The sequence below is a fragment of the Gopherus evgoodei genome, chromosome 2, assembly GCF_007399415.2.
Source record: "Gopherus evgoodei ecotype Sinaloan lineage chromosome 2, rGopEvg1_v1.p, whole genome shotgun sequence".
In the NCBI taxonomy this organism is placed as follows: Eukaryota; Metazoa; Chordata; order Testudines; family Testudinidae; genus Gopherus; species Gopherus evgoodei.
The window spans coordinates 99881164-99897968 of NC_044323.1; the positions used below are offsets into that span (position 1 = coordinate 99881164).

The window sequence follows — 16805 nt, forward strand, 5'->3', positions numbered from 1 at the left end:
ACAAAAAAAAAGGAAGTACTTTTTCACATAACGCACAGTCAACCTGTGGAACTCGTTGCCAGAGGATGTTGTGAAGGCCAAGACTATAACAGGGTTCAAAAAAGAACTAAATAAATTCATGATGATACATCGATCAATGACTATTAGCCAGGATGGGCAGGGATGGCATCCCCTAGCCTCTATTTGCCAGAAGTTGGGAATGGGTAATAGGGAATGGATCACTTGATGAGTACCTGTTCTGTTCTTTCTCTCTGGGGCACCTGGTTTTGGCGACTGTCAGAAGACAAGATATGGGGCTAGATGGATCTTTGTTCTGACCCAGTATGGTTGTTCTTGTGGCAATGTTATAAGAACTTACATTGAGTAGAATATACTGAGTTACCCTGCATTAATACACGGGTACTTGAGAGCATAATTTGACTCTCTGCAAATGAATTAGAAATTATTGGAGTGGGAGGATAAGCAAAATTTGACATGACAGATCACATTGTTGATTAAAGGAGGATTTAACATTTTACACTACAACTCCCCAGCAGAGTGTTAGTTGGAATCTTCTTAGTGTATGCACAGCATGCCTCAGGTGGCACATGACCAGAATTCATCAATGAATTTGGTTCACTAGTTGTATCATTAGCTTTCCCTTCCAGGGCTAGGTACTGACGGGGAGTGGGACATGAATGCTGATCCATCATGCTGTAGAACAGAGTCAGCCTGTGAGGTCCTGTGAATTCCACAGCTGCAGGCCTTCCACAGCTGATGAGCTAGAAACATAAAGGAGAATCTTAGCATTTTTTACAAAAGTTTTTAGCTCTTTTCCTTGCAGAAGTAACCTTGAAAATATAAACCGGTATAAACAACTAACTAGGACTAAAATAGAAACATGATTGGGCTTAACCAACAACACTTATGTGTGTGTACACACACAGTCTCTCTCACACATTTTATATGTGATATGAGTCAAATAATTTTGATGTATATCCCAAGGAACTTTCTTGTTTATCCTTTTCAAATCTCTTAGGCTAGCTGTAATGGTGTGATCATGTGGAACAAGAACCTGTTATAATGAGGGAGGGGAAATGACAATTTTTTTTGTAGGCACACTGTAAATGGCTGGGCTGTCCCACATGCCCAGGAAGGAGTGATGCCATACCCTAGTCTTTTTCAGGCTCTTGCCTCAGGGCACAATTCATTACTTTCTACTAGAAATCATGAAGTAACACACATACAAGCGATTCACCTGCCCAAAGCAGGCTGTAGCCCCAGAGTTCTTTTCCCTCTGGATGAGGGACTCCTGCAATTCTCCAGTTCAACTGACCTCTTGCTGTCCTTATAAGGACTAGGTGCTCCTTAGGCTATCATCAGACTCCAAGCCCTGTAGCCTGAGCTGGGAGGCTCAGTCACAGGTGCAGTTAGGTCTGTCACTCTTTTAAAGAGTCCAGTCACCATGTGACACCCACCCAAAAATGACGAGGCTCTCGAATACCTCATATAGATCACTAGGAACCTCTAAATGGAAAAAGAAGGACTGAGACTGGTGAAGTATTATCCTGGTAGGTAGAGCATCTCTTCCACCAGAAAAGAGAGATATATTTTTTCAGTCTCTGCCTGAGAGGTGTAGAAGACTTGTATCTTATATTGCATGACATTTTTTTTCTCATGGCAAAAATGTTTGATTTTAAAAAACCCTTTTTTCTTTTGCCGTTTATCCAGTTTCAGAAGTGTTGTAATTTATTTTCATATAATGCTAAGCAGTCCATTCCACTGAGCCTTGGGAGCCAACATAGTTTGCCAAATCACTAAGCCAGGAACATTCTAATCAGCCTTCTGCAGTCTTCCAGAGTGCAGAAAGAGGCAGAACTTTTCTTCTAACGAACACTGCAGATATGCATATGAGAAAGTATAACAAAGCTGTCTGTTTATAATATATTAATAGTAGTTATACCTCTGACAAAGGTCCCAAAATGGTTTACAGGCTGCATTAGTAGGATTGCGTCCATCCTCTAATGACGAGCAGTGGCCACCATTTTATGCTAGGAACAAACCCTACGTACCAATTTTTGGAAAGGGGAATTGAAGCATAAATTAACCCAAATAAAAACTCCACAGGGAATTTAGGTAGGTAGAATTTAATTATCCAACATAGAATTCTGCCCGGAATTTTAACAGTTCTGTTTATTTTACTTTATTTTTTTCAAAAAGGATCTGAGCCTTTTGTCTCATCCTAAAGATCAATATCTTTATCAACACAGTGCCCAACGTTTCCAAGAAGTGTTTCTCATTCAGATGAGGTGCTGTTCTGCCCCTTGTAGATGAAGTATCAATCCATTTGTGGAGGTTGGAGAGGGTAAAGTTTCATCCCTTGCTGCACAATGGATTGGATTTTAAGATGCTTTTAACAAAGAATCGAGCATCTATTTTACCACGTAAAGCAGTATTTTTAAACTATACAAACAAACAAGAACTTGATATGTATCACACCAGCATTTCTCTGTCTCACTCTTATCGCTGGTTTCTTCACAGTCAGCTTGGCTGCTTCCTTCCACAGCCCTCATGGAAAGTTACATTGCACAGCTGGGTTGCTTGGGGTCTGCAAGCCTGGTCCTTTCTCTAAGTCCCTTTAGGGGGAGTTTCAATCTGGCACTGACTCGAAGCCAGTGGGGGAGCAGAACTCCCTCTTCAGGGACTCATTGCCCAACCCACCTTCCTTTAAAGTCATTTGAGAGTCTTTCCATTGACTTAACTGCAGGGGTGCTAGAACATTTTGTACAGTGGGGGTGCTGAGAGCTATTGAACCAAACTGGAAACCCTGTATATAATAGAAACCATTTCAAGCCAGAGCCTATGCTTAACTGGAGTTGGACCAGGCCCCTTGAGAGAGGCCCTCAGAACCGGTGCAGCTGGTGTGCTGGTAGGGCATATACTATTTCAGATATCCCTGATGGAACTAACCTCGCTATCTCCAGACTAAATCTTGCCTGCATATTTATACCTGCCTCTGGAAATTTCCATTACATGGGTATTCACCCATGAAAGCTCATGCTCCAATACATCTATTAGTCTTTAAGGTGCCACAGGACTCACTGTTGCTATTTACAGATCCAGACTAACGCAGCTGCCCCTCTGATACTATCTCAGATAGAACTCTAGCAAGGCCATGAATATGTAGCCCTTTGTGCCAGAGACCAGACATTCCTGTCAGTGAGAATACAGCATAGCAGATTCCCTTGTGCGGTCTAGCACAAAGGGAAAATAGGAATGTGAAATACTCCTTATTTTAATATTGATATAAATACAGTATCTTTTAATTTATATAAATAATTTTCCACCCTATCTTCCAATAATATATTGTTGTGGGATTTCTATATTTCTGAGTAGGAAATAGCTAAAAGTCTCCTTTGTATAAGAAAAATATCTGCCTGGAGGTAAATTAGCACAATATTCAGATATTGGTTCCAATATTTTCTGGGGCAAGAGTAGTTTTGTATTGTGTCTGATATACACTATAGATATGAATAAGATAAGCACCATCTTACACCACCTGCAGAACTTCATCTCATTTGGCTAGCTACTTGTGCTCCCTGTGGAGGATCCATCTGCTTTACTAACATTGTTCCTGATCATCTGATTAGAGTATGTTACACCATATGAATTACATACATATATAGCTTCATATGATGCCACGTAATCCAAAACAGCCTGACACAATATAGTGATTGCATATGTGACTGATAACTATGTTACTATGGAGTTGACCCAAAATCCATTGATCTCAATAAGAACCTTTCTATGGACTTTAAGAGGTTTTAAAACAGGCCTTAATGGCTCAAAATATTTTCAGGTAGTTAAGGTAATCGTTTAAATAACATGGTGCTAAATCAGGGGTGGGCAAACTTCTTGGCCTGAGGGCCACATCTGTGAATAGAAATTGTATGGTGGGCCTTGAATGCTCACAAGATTGGGGTTGGAGTGTGGGAGAAGGTGAGGGCTCTGGTTGGGGGTGCAGGCTCCGGGGTGGAGCCAGACATGAGGCGTTCAGGGTGCGGGATGGGGCCTCCGGGCTGGTGTGCGAGGGGGTGAAGGCTCTGGTTCAGGGTGCAGGCTTTGGGGTGGGATTAAGGATGAGGGGCTTGGGGTGAAGGAGAGTGCTCTGGGTCGAGATCAAGGAGTTTGGTGAATGGGAGGGGGATCAGGGTTGGCACAAGGGGTTGGGGCATGAGGAGAGGCTCAGGGGTGCAGGCTCTGTGGCGCTTACCTCAGTAGTTCCCAGAAGAAGTGGTATGTCCCTTCTACGGCTCCTACACAGAGGCATGGCCTGGTGGCTCTGCACACTGCCCCATCTGCAGGCACCGCCCCTGCAGCTCCCACTGGCTGCAGTTCCTGGCCAATGGGAGCTGCAGGGGTGGCGTTTGTGGGAGGGGCAGCATGCAGAGCAGAGACTCCTGGCTACCCCTATGGTTCCCCCAGGGGCACACTGCTGCTTCTGGGAGATGGAGTGCTGGAGCGAGGCCATGCAGCTGCTTCTGGGAGCCGCATGGAGTGATCCCCCAACCCTGCTCCCTGGCTGCAATGCTGAGGCCATATGGCTTTTTCCGGGAGCGACGTGGAGCAGCCCCCGACTCTACTTCTCGACTGGAGCACTGGGCTGGGGCAAGCCTCAGACCCTGCTCCCCAGAGGGAGCTCGAGCGGATTAAAATGACTGGTGGGCTGGAATCCAGCCTGTGGCCCGTAGTTTGCCCACCCCTGTGTTAAATGTTCAGCTTCACATGTTGGATTTAGCTACACAAATTCCATTAACAGGGATGGAAATTTGCACACATGAATCATAAGCATATTTACATAGACTCCTATATTTAAAGTATTCTGTTTACTGGATAGCACATCTGTTAAGTGAGTATAGTACTCATGGAAAATGGCAGATGACTTCCCCGAAGATTAAAGTCCTATAATTATGCAGAAAACAGGTTCAGCATAGGCAGCAGCAGTTCAAACTTTTACTTGGATCTGTGAGACAAGGACCATCTGTGGTCAACACTTCTGCTGCTTAGGCATAATAGAACAGTCCACTGCATTTGTCTACATGGTCTGCCCAGGACACAGAGTTCCCCTGGGGACCAGTCCAAGAGTCAGGAGTGAACTCTCACAGGATCTAACAACTGCCTCAAACCACAGCACTCTCCAGTCCAAATGCAAGATACATTTCTTTGTCTTGGCCTTCAATAATAATAGTGCATAGCACAGCAGAGAGAAAAAAAATAACACAAGGTCAATTTTCTCCTTGAGGAGAAAAACAGAACTATGCATGACAAGTTACATCTCTTAATGCACTTCTGGAAAACATTTCATGCTGTAGTAATTAATACTGTATAAATACCCAAATAGAATAGAATATTTTTGCCTTTCTTTTCTCCTCAACCCTGACCTAGAGGAACCACCTCTAGGAACAATAGTTTAAACTCTTGGCCTATTTTAGTCCTTGGCCGCTATGCTTAGCTTGACAAGTCTACTAATAAATGTCAACGGTGATAGTGTTTTCTGATGTTGGTACCTGTCCAATTGGGACTTGACTGAAACAACCAATTCATCTTATCCAAGTCACAGCATAGCAATTGAATAGTAAAACAGTCACTAATGGAGATGTTTGAACCTCAGTGATTTTCAGCGAGCTTTGTGCAAACTTATTTTTGTTGAGGACTTTTGGATTTGTTACCTTTCAGCTTCATTGAATGTCCTACTGAGAGATGGTAAATAGGAGCACATTATACCTGTTCTATGCCACTCATTATTTTATGCAAATCTAATATTTCTTTTCTTAATCTCCTTTCTAAACTAAACTCCTGCAATAAGGAACCCTTGACTGCTACTTTAAATCTGCTGACATAGGAAGCATGTTGTTTCACTATTAAGGTTATCTCCCTACTATGGTTTCTTATAGCACTGACCAAGACAGATGTTGCAGAAATACTATCTCTAGTGACTTGATACGCACATAACTAGTTGGTAGGCTATTGTATTTATGTTCCTTATGTAAGTGCACTAATAACCTTGTTGAGATGCAACCTATCTTGCTGTGTTTCTCCTGACCAAAGATTCGAGTTTCTTTTTTTTCCCCTTGGCCATTGTTCACATCCCTGCTGAAGCCATGATGATAACAAAATGTATCCTACTTTTATTCTTCCTTACCCTTGAAATCTGTGTCATAGCCACCTGCTCTGAAAACTTCATCAAGTCTAGAGCAGAGACAATCTTGGGTCATCGGCACTATGGCCCAGGACCAGCAAACTATATGAAGCCCTTTATATTTATAAGCCCTAATATATTTTGCTTTGTTGTGTGAAACATTATGATATATGTAATCACATTATATTGTAGTGCATCTCTGATATCACAGTGTCACAAAATAATACTAGTTTTGTGCATGCAGGCAGCCTGGAATGCGGTAATACTCTGTACACTTGAAGTTTTCCTTGCAATAAGAATCCCTAGGTCTCTGTAGCCTCAGGCCTCATGTTCTTTTAATCCAGTTCTGATCAAAGCTAGTCTTCATTTGTCAGAGGAGTCGCTATGACTGTCATCACTCAAGGCAGCCTCCACGCACAAGTGAAAACGTGCTGCTCTTACAGAGCACCTAGCACAGCGACAAACAGGAACAAGGAAACCAATCAAGCTTCCTACATTCAGTGCAGTCAAGTTGTCGCATATTTTTGATCTATTTCAAGTAAAATAATATCTTGTGAATATCATGCACAAGCCCTACTTGTTCTCACCCCTCTTGTGCATGCGCACACTCTCACACACCTGTTGCAGAGACACTATCTACAATTTCAATATTATTTGTCAAAAACTATAATTATTTTAACTCACTTCCAATTTCTTTCATCCATTAATTTTTTCTTTACTTTACTTTTTTCTTCCAGAGGATAAAGTGTGGTCAACTGTGTCTCATGATCTGCAGATGCAGACTTCAGTGGTACGCAATGGCCTGGAAAAATACTCTGTATTACAGCTTAATTACAGTACCACCATGGATCAGATCTCTGCCATCACCAGTAGTGCTGAATATTGTGAGCAGTACATCTCCTACTCCTGCAAGATGTCAAGGCTGCTGAACACCCCAGGTAGGCTGAGAGTGAAATGTCACTTAATTACCATCTCTGCTGGAGTTCCACATTAACTGAACAATTCAACAGGTGGGATGTTGAGGTAACCTGTTTAGGCAGTTAACTTACTTATTTTTTCTTGTGGCTGCTTGTGAAAGGTTACAGAAAGGTAGATAAATGTATCATTGTGGTTTTTGACCTCGGAGATTTAGCCTGTGGGTTGCTTGTTACTTAAATCAGTTTTTCTAATGAGAGAGATTTCTGTAAATTCTGTGTTTCTGAAAAGGGAGGCTAATCATTGAACAAGATGGCTTTGATTGAAGGATTGCGCAATATAGGCAATAAGTAAATTACTTGAGGCAATATCCTGCAGCCCTGACTCAGGCATAACTCCTATTGAAATCAGTGAGACCTTTACATGAATAAGGGTTGCAAGATCTGGCCCACTGATTTCTTCAGTTAACCTCAGTGTTAGATCAAGCTGGAATATTGTGTGCAACCCGCCACCTTGCAAATAGTGGGAAAAGAAGCTGCACAATAAGATGGCTGTGCCAAGACTGCCATATATCTTTATTAATATTAATGCCTGTCACTAGGTTATCTTTTCGCTCTATAACTTTCTGATACAGTACCACACTGGTGTATAAACATTCGATTTTAACAAGCTATAGCTAACTTATCCCTGATGCAAGCAAAAATATTAGTTGTTGCAGCAAGTTTTCTACTATATCAGTAAAATGGCATAGAAAGAGAGTACATTTTAGAAAGCCCCCAACTTGCCATTTCAAAGACATAATGGGTACAGTAATTGTTTCTGATAACATTTGATTTTAAGTATCCATTTACTTACACTTAACTAAGACTGGATTATTAATGCAAGCACATAATATATCTGCATGATGGTGAAATTAATTCATTATGATAGATGCAATTAAAACAAATACCAAACAAAACTAATGGCTGGACATTTAAAATGTCATCCTTTATTTTAAGTGCCTCAGACCTATGAATTCATTGTGGTATATTTTCTTATGGTGCTGCTGATAAGTAATTCATTTGGCATTCGTGTGGATTTCCATAAGTATTCTGTTGTAATTTAGTGTTAGTGAATTGATACTGCACCGCTCGTTTTTCTATTCTCTCCTCCTGGCTGTTTTTGAACTATTTCTAATGTATGATTTGTCTCTGTTATTATTCTGTTTAATTTAGCATAGCGAGGAGAATTTGCAAAGAAGTAAATATGCTGGGCTTTCTTGTGCTTCTAATGTAAAGGATCCTGCATCATTTCTGGGCTGGGGCAAGTGGCTGTATTGTGGCGGTATTCTGCCTTGAGACACATACACAGTGCTCACATGTGCATCAGCAGGGGGTTGTATGCATGCACCCCTGGGCAGGTTTTAGCACTTAGATGTAAGACTTGTTTGTGGGCATGAATTAATTATAAAAGTTCATAAAAGCCTTCTGATGTTCATGGTTTACAACGAGTGAATTGTTAACTTTGCCTTTTTTATGAGCCTATCAAGCCAACACCATAAGATGAAATGTTGCCTTCCAATGTGCATGCATAAATCCAACTGAAATCAGTGCATTTTCTTACACAGAATTTTGCCCTTGGTTTCAGATAAAGAAAAACAATGGCATGCTTTTTAGGAACTGAAAAAAAACCTAGTTAGGAATATTAAATTGCAGGTCAGTTTACTGTATTTAGTTTCATGATAGCATTGTACTTGCAAACCATACAGGTTGACTCTTTCAGAAAGACCTGTTGGTGTATTTGTTATGCTATACAAAGCACACAGGATCTTTTATAGAGGAGAAGGCAAATACGCTGCATTTATTGAAAATACAGCAGTTAGCATATACTTTTCAGTCTCACTCTCTCTCTCACACACACACACACACACTCTCTCTCTCTCTCTCTCCCTCTCCCCTGCCAGTTGATGTTTATAGTTACCAGTCTGTTGTAGCTCGAGTCAATCTAATGGCCAGTTAGATTGAGCACAAGTGTGGAGCTGGGCTCTGCTGGTCAGGATCCAATGCTCCGAGGCTTTTCAGGACTGAATCCAAAGTTCCATACCAGCTTTATAGTTGTAAATTCCCGTTTCAGTCTATGCATTTTGCAATGTCATCCTGTAATCATTAGTCCTTAAGTGGTGTTAATCTTGGGGTTTTCTGCTGTTACCATTTGATGGCTATTGTCCGGCTTCCCATTCGTTATCTCCTATTTGTTGTCTCACCTTCACGGGTGCCTGTCTCACCTCTGAGGTTGTCAATACTGCTAACATGTTTAGCGTCGGATATAGTGGATGTTTTCTGATTGTCTCCTGGTCTTTCCAAGTCTATCACTTTTTTTTGACCATCTGAACATTTGTGATGGCTTTCACATCTTATCTTTTCTGATGCATGCATTCCTCATTCACACAATACAGGGCTGCCCGGGGAGGGGGCAAGTGGGGCAATTTGCCCCAGGCCCCACAGGGGCCCCCACAAGAGTTTTTCAGGGCCCCTGGAGCGAGATCCTTCACTCGCTCCGGAGGCCCCGGAAAACTCTTGCAGGGCCCAGGCCCCTGGAGCTTCTTCCGCTCCAGGTCATCGTCGGCAATTCTGTGGCGAGGGGTCCTTCCGCTCTGGGGCAGAAAGGACCCCCCACTGCCGAAGACCTGGCACTTCGGCGGCAGGTCCCGCTTTGGTGATAATTCGGCGGCAGGGGTCCCCACTGCGGGTCTTCGGGGCACTTCGGCAGCAGATCCCGGAGTGGAAGGACCCCCTGCCGCCGAATTACTGCCGAAGCGGGGATCCCCCCACCGCCAAAGACCCCAGGCCCCCTGAATCCTCTGGGCAGCCCTGCAGAAACAATCTTTACAGAAACCTTCAAAGGTATATGGACAGCAATATTTTATATTCAGCAGAATACACTGTAAATCAAGTCTTCTAAATCTTGTAACTAAAACAATTCACATTGGGGCTTCAGGCCCTCAACATTCCTCTAATCTCCTTAACATAGACACAATACAAGATTCTGTCTCTTACTAAAACCTTGAAACAAAGAAATGTATCTTTAACTAGAGTGCCTAATTTGAAATACATATAGGAAACCATAGTAGATATTATAACTTATCCTAAAACAAAAGGGTGACCGTAATCAGTCATAAGGATTGTTCTAGTCTGTCATTCCTTTCTGCTATTCAAAAAGGGCCGCTGGCAGGATAAAATCAAATCATACATTAATTCTCATAGTACAATTATAAAATCCTGCTCCTACGTATTGGCAGGGAAACATTATCTCATGTTTTCAAGTCTGGCATGTAATACAGTAGATCCCCAAATAGCATGGGGGATATGGATTTTACTTTGTTAATCAGGAGTTCTGTTTATTGAGATAGCAGGAGACATTAGGTAGCACAGTGGCCTCCGCCAGAACCAAGGCTTTGTCGTCATCATCATCTTCCCTTTGCAGTCTTGCCCAGGAGTCACTGCTCTGCCCTGCTGACATGACAGTGGGGCTGAAGAGGGTTCCCTGCATGGCCTCAGGACTGCTGCCACACTGTCTCTGAAGGTGTAAGGTGCAGTGAGGAGGCTGTGGCTCTGGAGGGGCAGAGCACCGACTATTGGCAAGACTCTGCTCAGCCGCACCAGGGTCCCCACCAGAGCCATAGCCTTCTCTGCACCTTGTGCTTCAAGATCATGTGTCACTGGCCTTGCAGCTTTGCAGGAAGCCATCTTCAGCTCCCTTGTCAAGGCCTTGCTCACTCACTTCAGTAACAGTGGGGCTGCAGAAGGCTCCCTGTGCTGCCACAGGAGCTAGTCGGCACCAGGGTGGTCTTCCCCGCAGCCAGGGACTCATCTTTCTCCACCTTAGTCATGGCAGCGGGGTTCCACTCCATTGTATCTCGTGCTGGGAGACAAGGAAGGGTTTTAGATAATGTGGAGCTTTGGATAAATGGGAGTATACTATATAGTATTTCATTTCGTATGTCAGAGAGCTGTGTGTGTGTGTGTGTGTGTGTGTGTGTGTGTGTGTGTGTGTGTGTGTGTGTGTGTGTGTGTGTGTGTAGAGAGAGAGAGAAGACAAAAGCAGGCAATCTTAATACAGGCATTAACAAAGAATCCTACTGCACTGTTTGCATACACCAGGAATAGTTTGTACACACAGTATAGCAGTGATTTATCTGTAAATAGAGGACATGTAAATAATTTTTCTTCTCTTCTAAACTATTTGTTCTTTGGCTCTGCTCAAAGACTTGCCAAGGAACTCATGTTTTCCTTCTTCCTTCTGTTTATTTATTGGAGAATTGCCTTATCATTTTCTAAATGTAACATGACATTATATTAATCTCTGACCACAACTTAGAAAACTTGTGTGGCTTTCTCTATCAAGGGATTTTACATATAATCACTGTAGTATGGTTCCCAGAAAAGGAAAAGAGAAAACCTCCAATTGTGTATTTCTTGTGTTTTTCCTGTCCCTGCTAACATAAATGTCAAGCTCCCATTGACTTGACTGGAGCCAGGAATTTGCCCATGGTTTTGATCAGATACTTGTCCATGGCAGTGAATTTTTCTCTTCAGAAATATTAGTGTCCAATTAAAGCAAATTAAGTCTCACAGTCCCATCGTAAAATATCATTAAAGGTAAGGTAGAAAATTAGGAAAACCCAGTGCAGCATCTCAGTTTTAACTAAATCTTTTACGTCATGGGGATGACAACACTTAGAGTTTGATTCTATTCTGCCTTTCACCTTCAGGATGATGCAAAGTGAATGAAAAGCAGGTGTAAAATGCTGTCACCAGTACATGTGAATGGAGAATTCTGATTGGGTAGTGTTTTGCACATATTTTGCTCTTACTTTGAACAGGCGTAAAAGGAAACGCAAGCTGCCTGGTAATAGAGAATCAGGCCTTTATTCACTATCAGGATTACAAAAACACTAGGCTATGTTATACATAACAGAAGAAAACACCCAAAAATATGGATCAGGTACTATAAAAGATACTGTTAGTTATAAATATTGTATGTGATGCTGCTTATGTGCTTGCAGTATTGGAGCTGTGTTGGTCTGACACAGGTGGCTGAGATAATATCTTTTACTGGACCAACTTCTGGTGAAACTTCTGGTGAAAGCTCGAAAGCTTGTTTCTTTCCCCAACAGAAGTTGGTCAATAAAAGATATTACCTCACCCACTTTGTGTCTCCACTGTGCTTCTTATATGTAATCCTAATCTGTCTAACCTGTGAAGTGCAAACCACTATGATATCTAGGTACGAGTTTTTAAAGAGCTAGCCGAAATACATTAATCTATTGTATTGAATTATATTGTATTATCTGTCCTAATGTATTATTACTGTTAATACAAAAAAGTGAATTCTTGCAGTGGTATCTGCAGCAAAATGCAGTTTTGGCAAGCTCCTTCTCTGCAGGAAATGTTATTTCCCTATCAGGATTTCATTAGTTCCTCTCAGTCTGAGGGGATACCAGTCTACAAGTGACAGCAGTTTGAAAACATGTTATCTACATATGCTCTGCATTATTAAATGTCTCCTCATGACTCTGATATTGAATCTGAACACTGCTGCTGCCTATTGTGCTCTCAAAGCACTCTCTTTGTAAAGTACTTTGAGATCTATGGATGGAAAGTGCTATATAAGAGTTAGGTATTTTTTATTATTATTATTATTTATTCTACTATGAACCAATACACTAGTCAGCTGAGTGAGGCCCGCTCAGTCTTCTTTTCAGATCAAAGCTCCTCTTTGTTTTTTTTATTCTATTTTTATGTGCTCTGCTCTCTTTCTAATACAGTTTCATCTCAGCAAACACACTAAATTATATCCCCGTAAGAGATTCATTTCAACAGACAGTCCTAGCAATGGGGATTGTGCATGATCCCACAAGACACAACCCTGTAGCCCTTCCGCTTAGTGTAAGAGAGATGCTGTGACAACAGGATTGTGGATATTCCAGTGACTGGCAATGGTAAATTAATCATAAAAGATTTCTCAAAATCCTCCAGCAGACGCCCAGCAGAACAGGGCTCCAATGGATAAAACTATTTTTTGTTGCCTGTTTTTTTCATCTTAAAACTAAATATATTTTAATTATTTTGGCACCTGTGCCTAAAGGCCTCTTTTAGTGTCTTAATGAAAAATAATTAAAAACATTTGATCAAAATAGCTGGGCAGCTTGCCTGAATGAGTCAAGAAATACACAAGATAGAGGGCCAGCTACCATTAGGGTGTAAATGCTGGTTCTCAGAGCTAGTGTCTAACATTGTCTGTGTGACGTGAAGGATAATCTTTTGGTGAAGGCATTGAACTGAGACTCGGGAAATTTAGGTTCAATTCCTGACTGCTACAGATTCCCTCTGTGACCTAAAGCAAGTCACTTCTATGTGTGTGTGTTTCAGTTAAAATGGGGATAATAATATTTCCTTATTTCTGTCTTGCCTACTGAAATGGTGAACTCTTTGGAGAAAGGACTGTCTTTTAGTATGTGTATATAAAGTGTCTAGCACAAAGGGGCATTGACCTTGGTAATACTGTAATGCACGTATTTATTACTGTCAACATCTGCATAAAGTGATAAATTCATACAACCTTAATTCCATCTTAATAATACGTTTGTTTAGAATAAAACCAACAAAAAAGATTGTTTTTATTGCATAGATCAGCACTTCTCAAACTTTAGCAACCCAATGACCTCCATTTTGATTTAAAAATTTTTGCAGACCCCCAAACGGCCTGCTCAGCCCCTGGCCTGCCCTACCTCTTCCTGCCCCAGCTCCACCTCTGCCCCTTCTCTTCTCTGCCTCTTTTTGCCCCTCCCTCAAGCACACTTTGTCCCTGCTCCTCCCCCTCCCTCCCAGCGCATCCTGCCGCTGAACAGCTGTTCCCTGCGAGCAGGAGTTGCTGGGAAGGATGGAGAGGAGTTGATCAGCAGGATCCATGGACCCCAGTTTGAGAGAGGCTGGCATAGATCTTTGAAATGTACATTTCTGGTATGTCCCTTTCTCTCTCTCTTTTTTTTTCCTCTGGGGGGGAACTTTCATTATGAGCAGATAAAGACAACTCTTCTACCAAGCACATGCAAAAAGTTCAGATATGATCTGAGTTCCTGGTGCCCATGCAGTTTCTTTCAGTTAGTGGGGTCGTGAGTGAAAGAGAGAGAGAAGTTTCCCCATTTCCAAGTAGTCAGCTGAAGGAGCTTGAGTGGGATGCTCTTTCCAGTCCCATCAGTCAGGGATGGGGAGAAACAGGAGAGCAGAAGCTAGATTCCTTGTGTGAGAATGAAAATTCCAGCAATTTCAGTTTCTCGCAAAGAAAGTGATTTACAGTACAGTAATATACAGCTATCCTAGTAGACTATAGTACAATGATACAGCTATATCACTTCATCCATCATTGTCTATAACACACACTGTAAATTGATCACGTGCGGTTGGAGAACATTTTAGGAGCCATGTATGTCTATATATGAAGCAGAGAGGGGAGTGTACAGTGGTTCTGTTGTTCTTTCTTTAATCTGCAGAGGAGAATTGGCTGAAAGGAGGAAGGCTGCAGCATTCTGAATGAATGTGTGTCTGTCATTTTACAGAGCTGTAGAAATCAGAAGCACACAAACAGAGCAGGAGAGATGAAAGCAAAAAAGCAGTGAATGGAACCAGATCAGGTGGTGCTGCATGCCAGTTTCATTCATGTTGCCTGCACAGGCAGAATGTGATGATTGCAGGCATATGAAAAGTATAAAGCAGAGTTATTGTTGTACTAGAATAATGATTGTTTCATGCCTGGGTGTAAACAATCATTATACAATGGCTCTAAGAATTCAACAAAGCCCTATTTTTACATCATTTTAACAGCTGAAGAGGCTGATTTTATAATTATAAGCATAAAATGATTGTATTACAGATATTAAAAAGGACTTATGAGTAGACTAGTTCAATAAAAATTGAACACAAATTATTATATGGTATAATTATTAGATATGGGTCCAAACTCAGATGCTAGATCTAAACACCCCTAATCTTTGGGTGTTAGCCGATCTGGAATGCTAGATGCGCACCCATCTTCCTAAAGTGAACCAAAAAAGGAGAATTTCCTCTGCAATGAATTTAGAAGTGGAAATTGATCCCAGCCTTGCCCAGGCCTCAGCTTCCATTTACAGTTGTTGTCTTCTGGGAAGGGTGCCCACAGGTCTCCACCCTTAATTGATTTGGGGGTTGCTGGATGATCCCTTCTTCCTTACTGTCACCTTTTTGGCAAAATGACCAGCCTGGTTTTCATCCACTCCATTGAAATGTGTTTTCCAGTGAGTGGTAGCTAAGCTAATACTTTCACATATTCACACCCACTGTAAATGGAATCCAATGGTTGACGTTTTAATGAAAACTTTTTGATATTAAAAAAATTACCTCCTCTTAGCCATTGGGCTGTAGTTTTGAAGGGTCTAGGACAGTAACCTATAAACTCCTAAGTAAAAAGTTTCTAATGGAAAAGCAAAAAGGTGTTTTGGCCCTTATATTTAGGTTTAGCTTTGGTCTAGAAGTCATCCTGGATGTTAAATTATAATATTCCCCATCCATCCTGAGCTCCTTTTACCATGTTTTTTCCTAACCCTCTTGAACAACTCAGTTTCCTAGTAGCTCCCATGACCATCATGTTAGTTGTCCTGTTTTTATCTGAATCACACTTTGCTTTTGTAGTTGCTTCTCTCATGAAATTTCTTTAACCCTACTGGTCTTTGCTAAATTCCCCAGGTCACTGTCTCCTCCTCTTGCTTCCCGAGCTCAATCAGATATCTCCAAATGGATCATGCCAGATTTTACCTTGATGTTTCTTAGAAACCATAATAGCATTAGCTATAATGTGCATATCAGAGCTCTGCAATGGAAAGCAGAACAACAGTCTTAAGACCAAGTGACTCTTAGCATTCTTCCTTAAGAAAGAATGATGAATTTGACTTTTAATATTATAATTGTAACAGCATATTCACAAATTTGTGTGGGTGTACAGTTGCTTCTCATTATTCATTCCCTCCAGAAGTATTCTCTGCCTATTATGTGAAAGAGACATTATCCACCTCTCTAGGGGAGGAAAGTGAGGCAGTCATTATCCTGTTACTTCTAAAGGCTGATTTTAAAACCATATATGCTTTATTGCATTCCTAAAGAAGTGCCCACTTACATTACTTCTAGTAGAATCCTGAGCTTTCATTAGAAATCTTCCTTCTTGGTGAGCAGGTCAGATTTGGCTAGTTTATGATATCTCAGAGGTTTACAGATCCAGATAGTATGGCTTCATGTATATTAAAAATAATTTCTCTTTCATTTACAATAAATTTCCTTTTCATGAACATAATGAAAAGTTCAAATATGTTCATTTCATTTTTAATGTACATATTTGCACAGGTCTATATAGGATTAGCTTAAAAAGGTTATTAAAAGAAGACAGGGTGGTTCAGTAAATAGAGCATCAATAGGAGACCGAGGTTCTAGTCACACATCTGCTACTGACTGTCTTTGACCTTAACCTTATTGTGCCTCAGTTTTCTTATCTATAAAAGTGAGTAAAAATGCTTACCTACCATTGCATAACATTTTGAGATATATGGATGAACAGTGCTATATCTTACAGCTGTTTGCAATTTTTTGTACAAAAATAATGTAGTTGAAAATGACTTGTAACAAAACATTTGCAAAATAAAAAGTAA

At 41.2% G+C, this 16805-nt stretch overlaps 1 protein-coding gene across 1 annotated transcript in view; it reads left to right on the forward strand.

Moving 5' to 3' along the window:
* The window catches only part of CNTNAP2 (contactin associated protein like 2), a 1679055-nt gene that overhangs the window by 1247443 nt on the left and 414807 nt on the right, over nt 1-16805 (forward strand). Inside the window, exon 13 of the mRNA XM_030551435.1 lies at nt 6916-7116. Within this exon, the coding sequence (XP_030407295.1) occupies nt 6916-7116 (201 nt within the window). The remainder of the gene's footprint in view (nt 1-6915; nt 7117-16805) is intronic.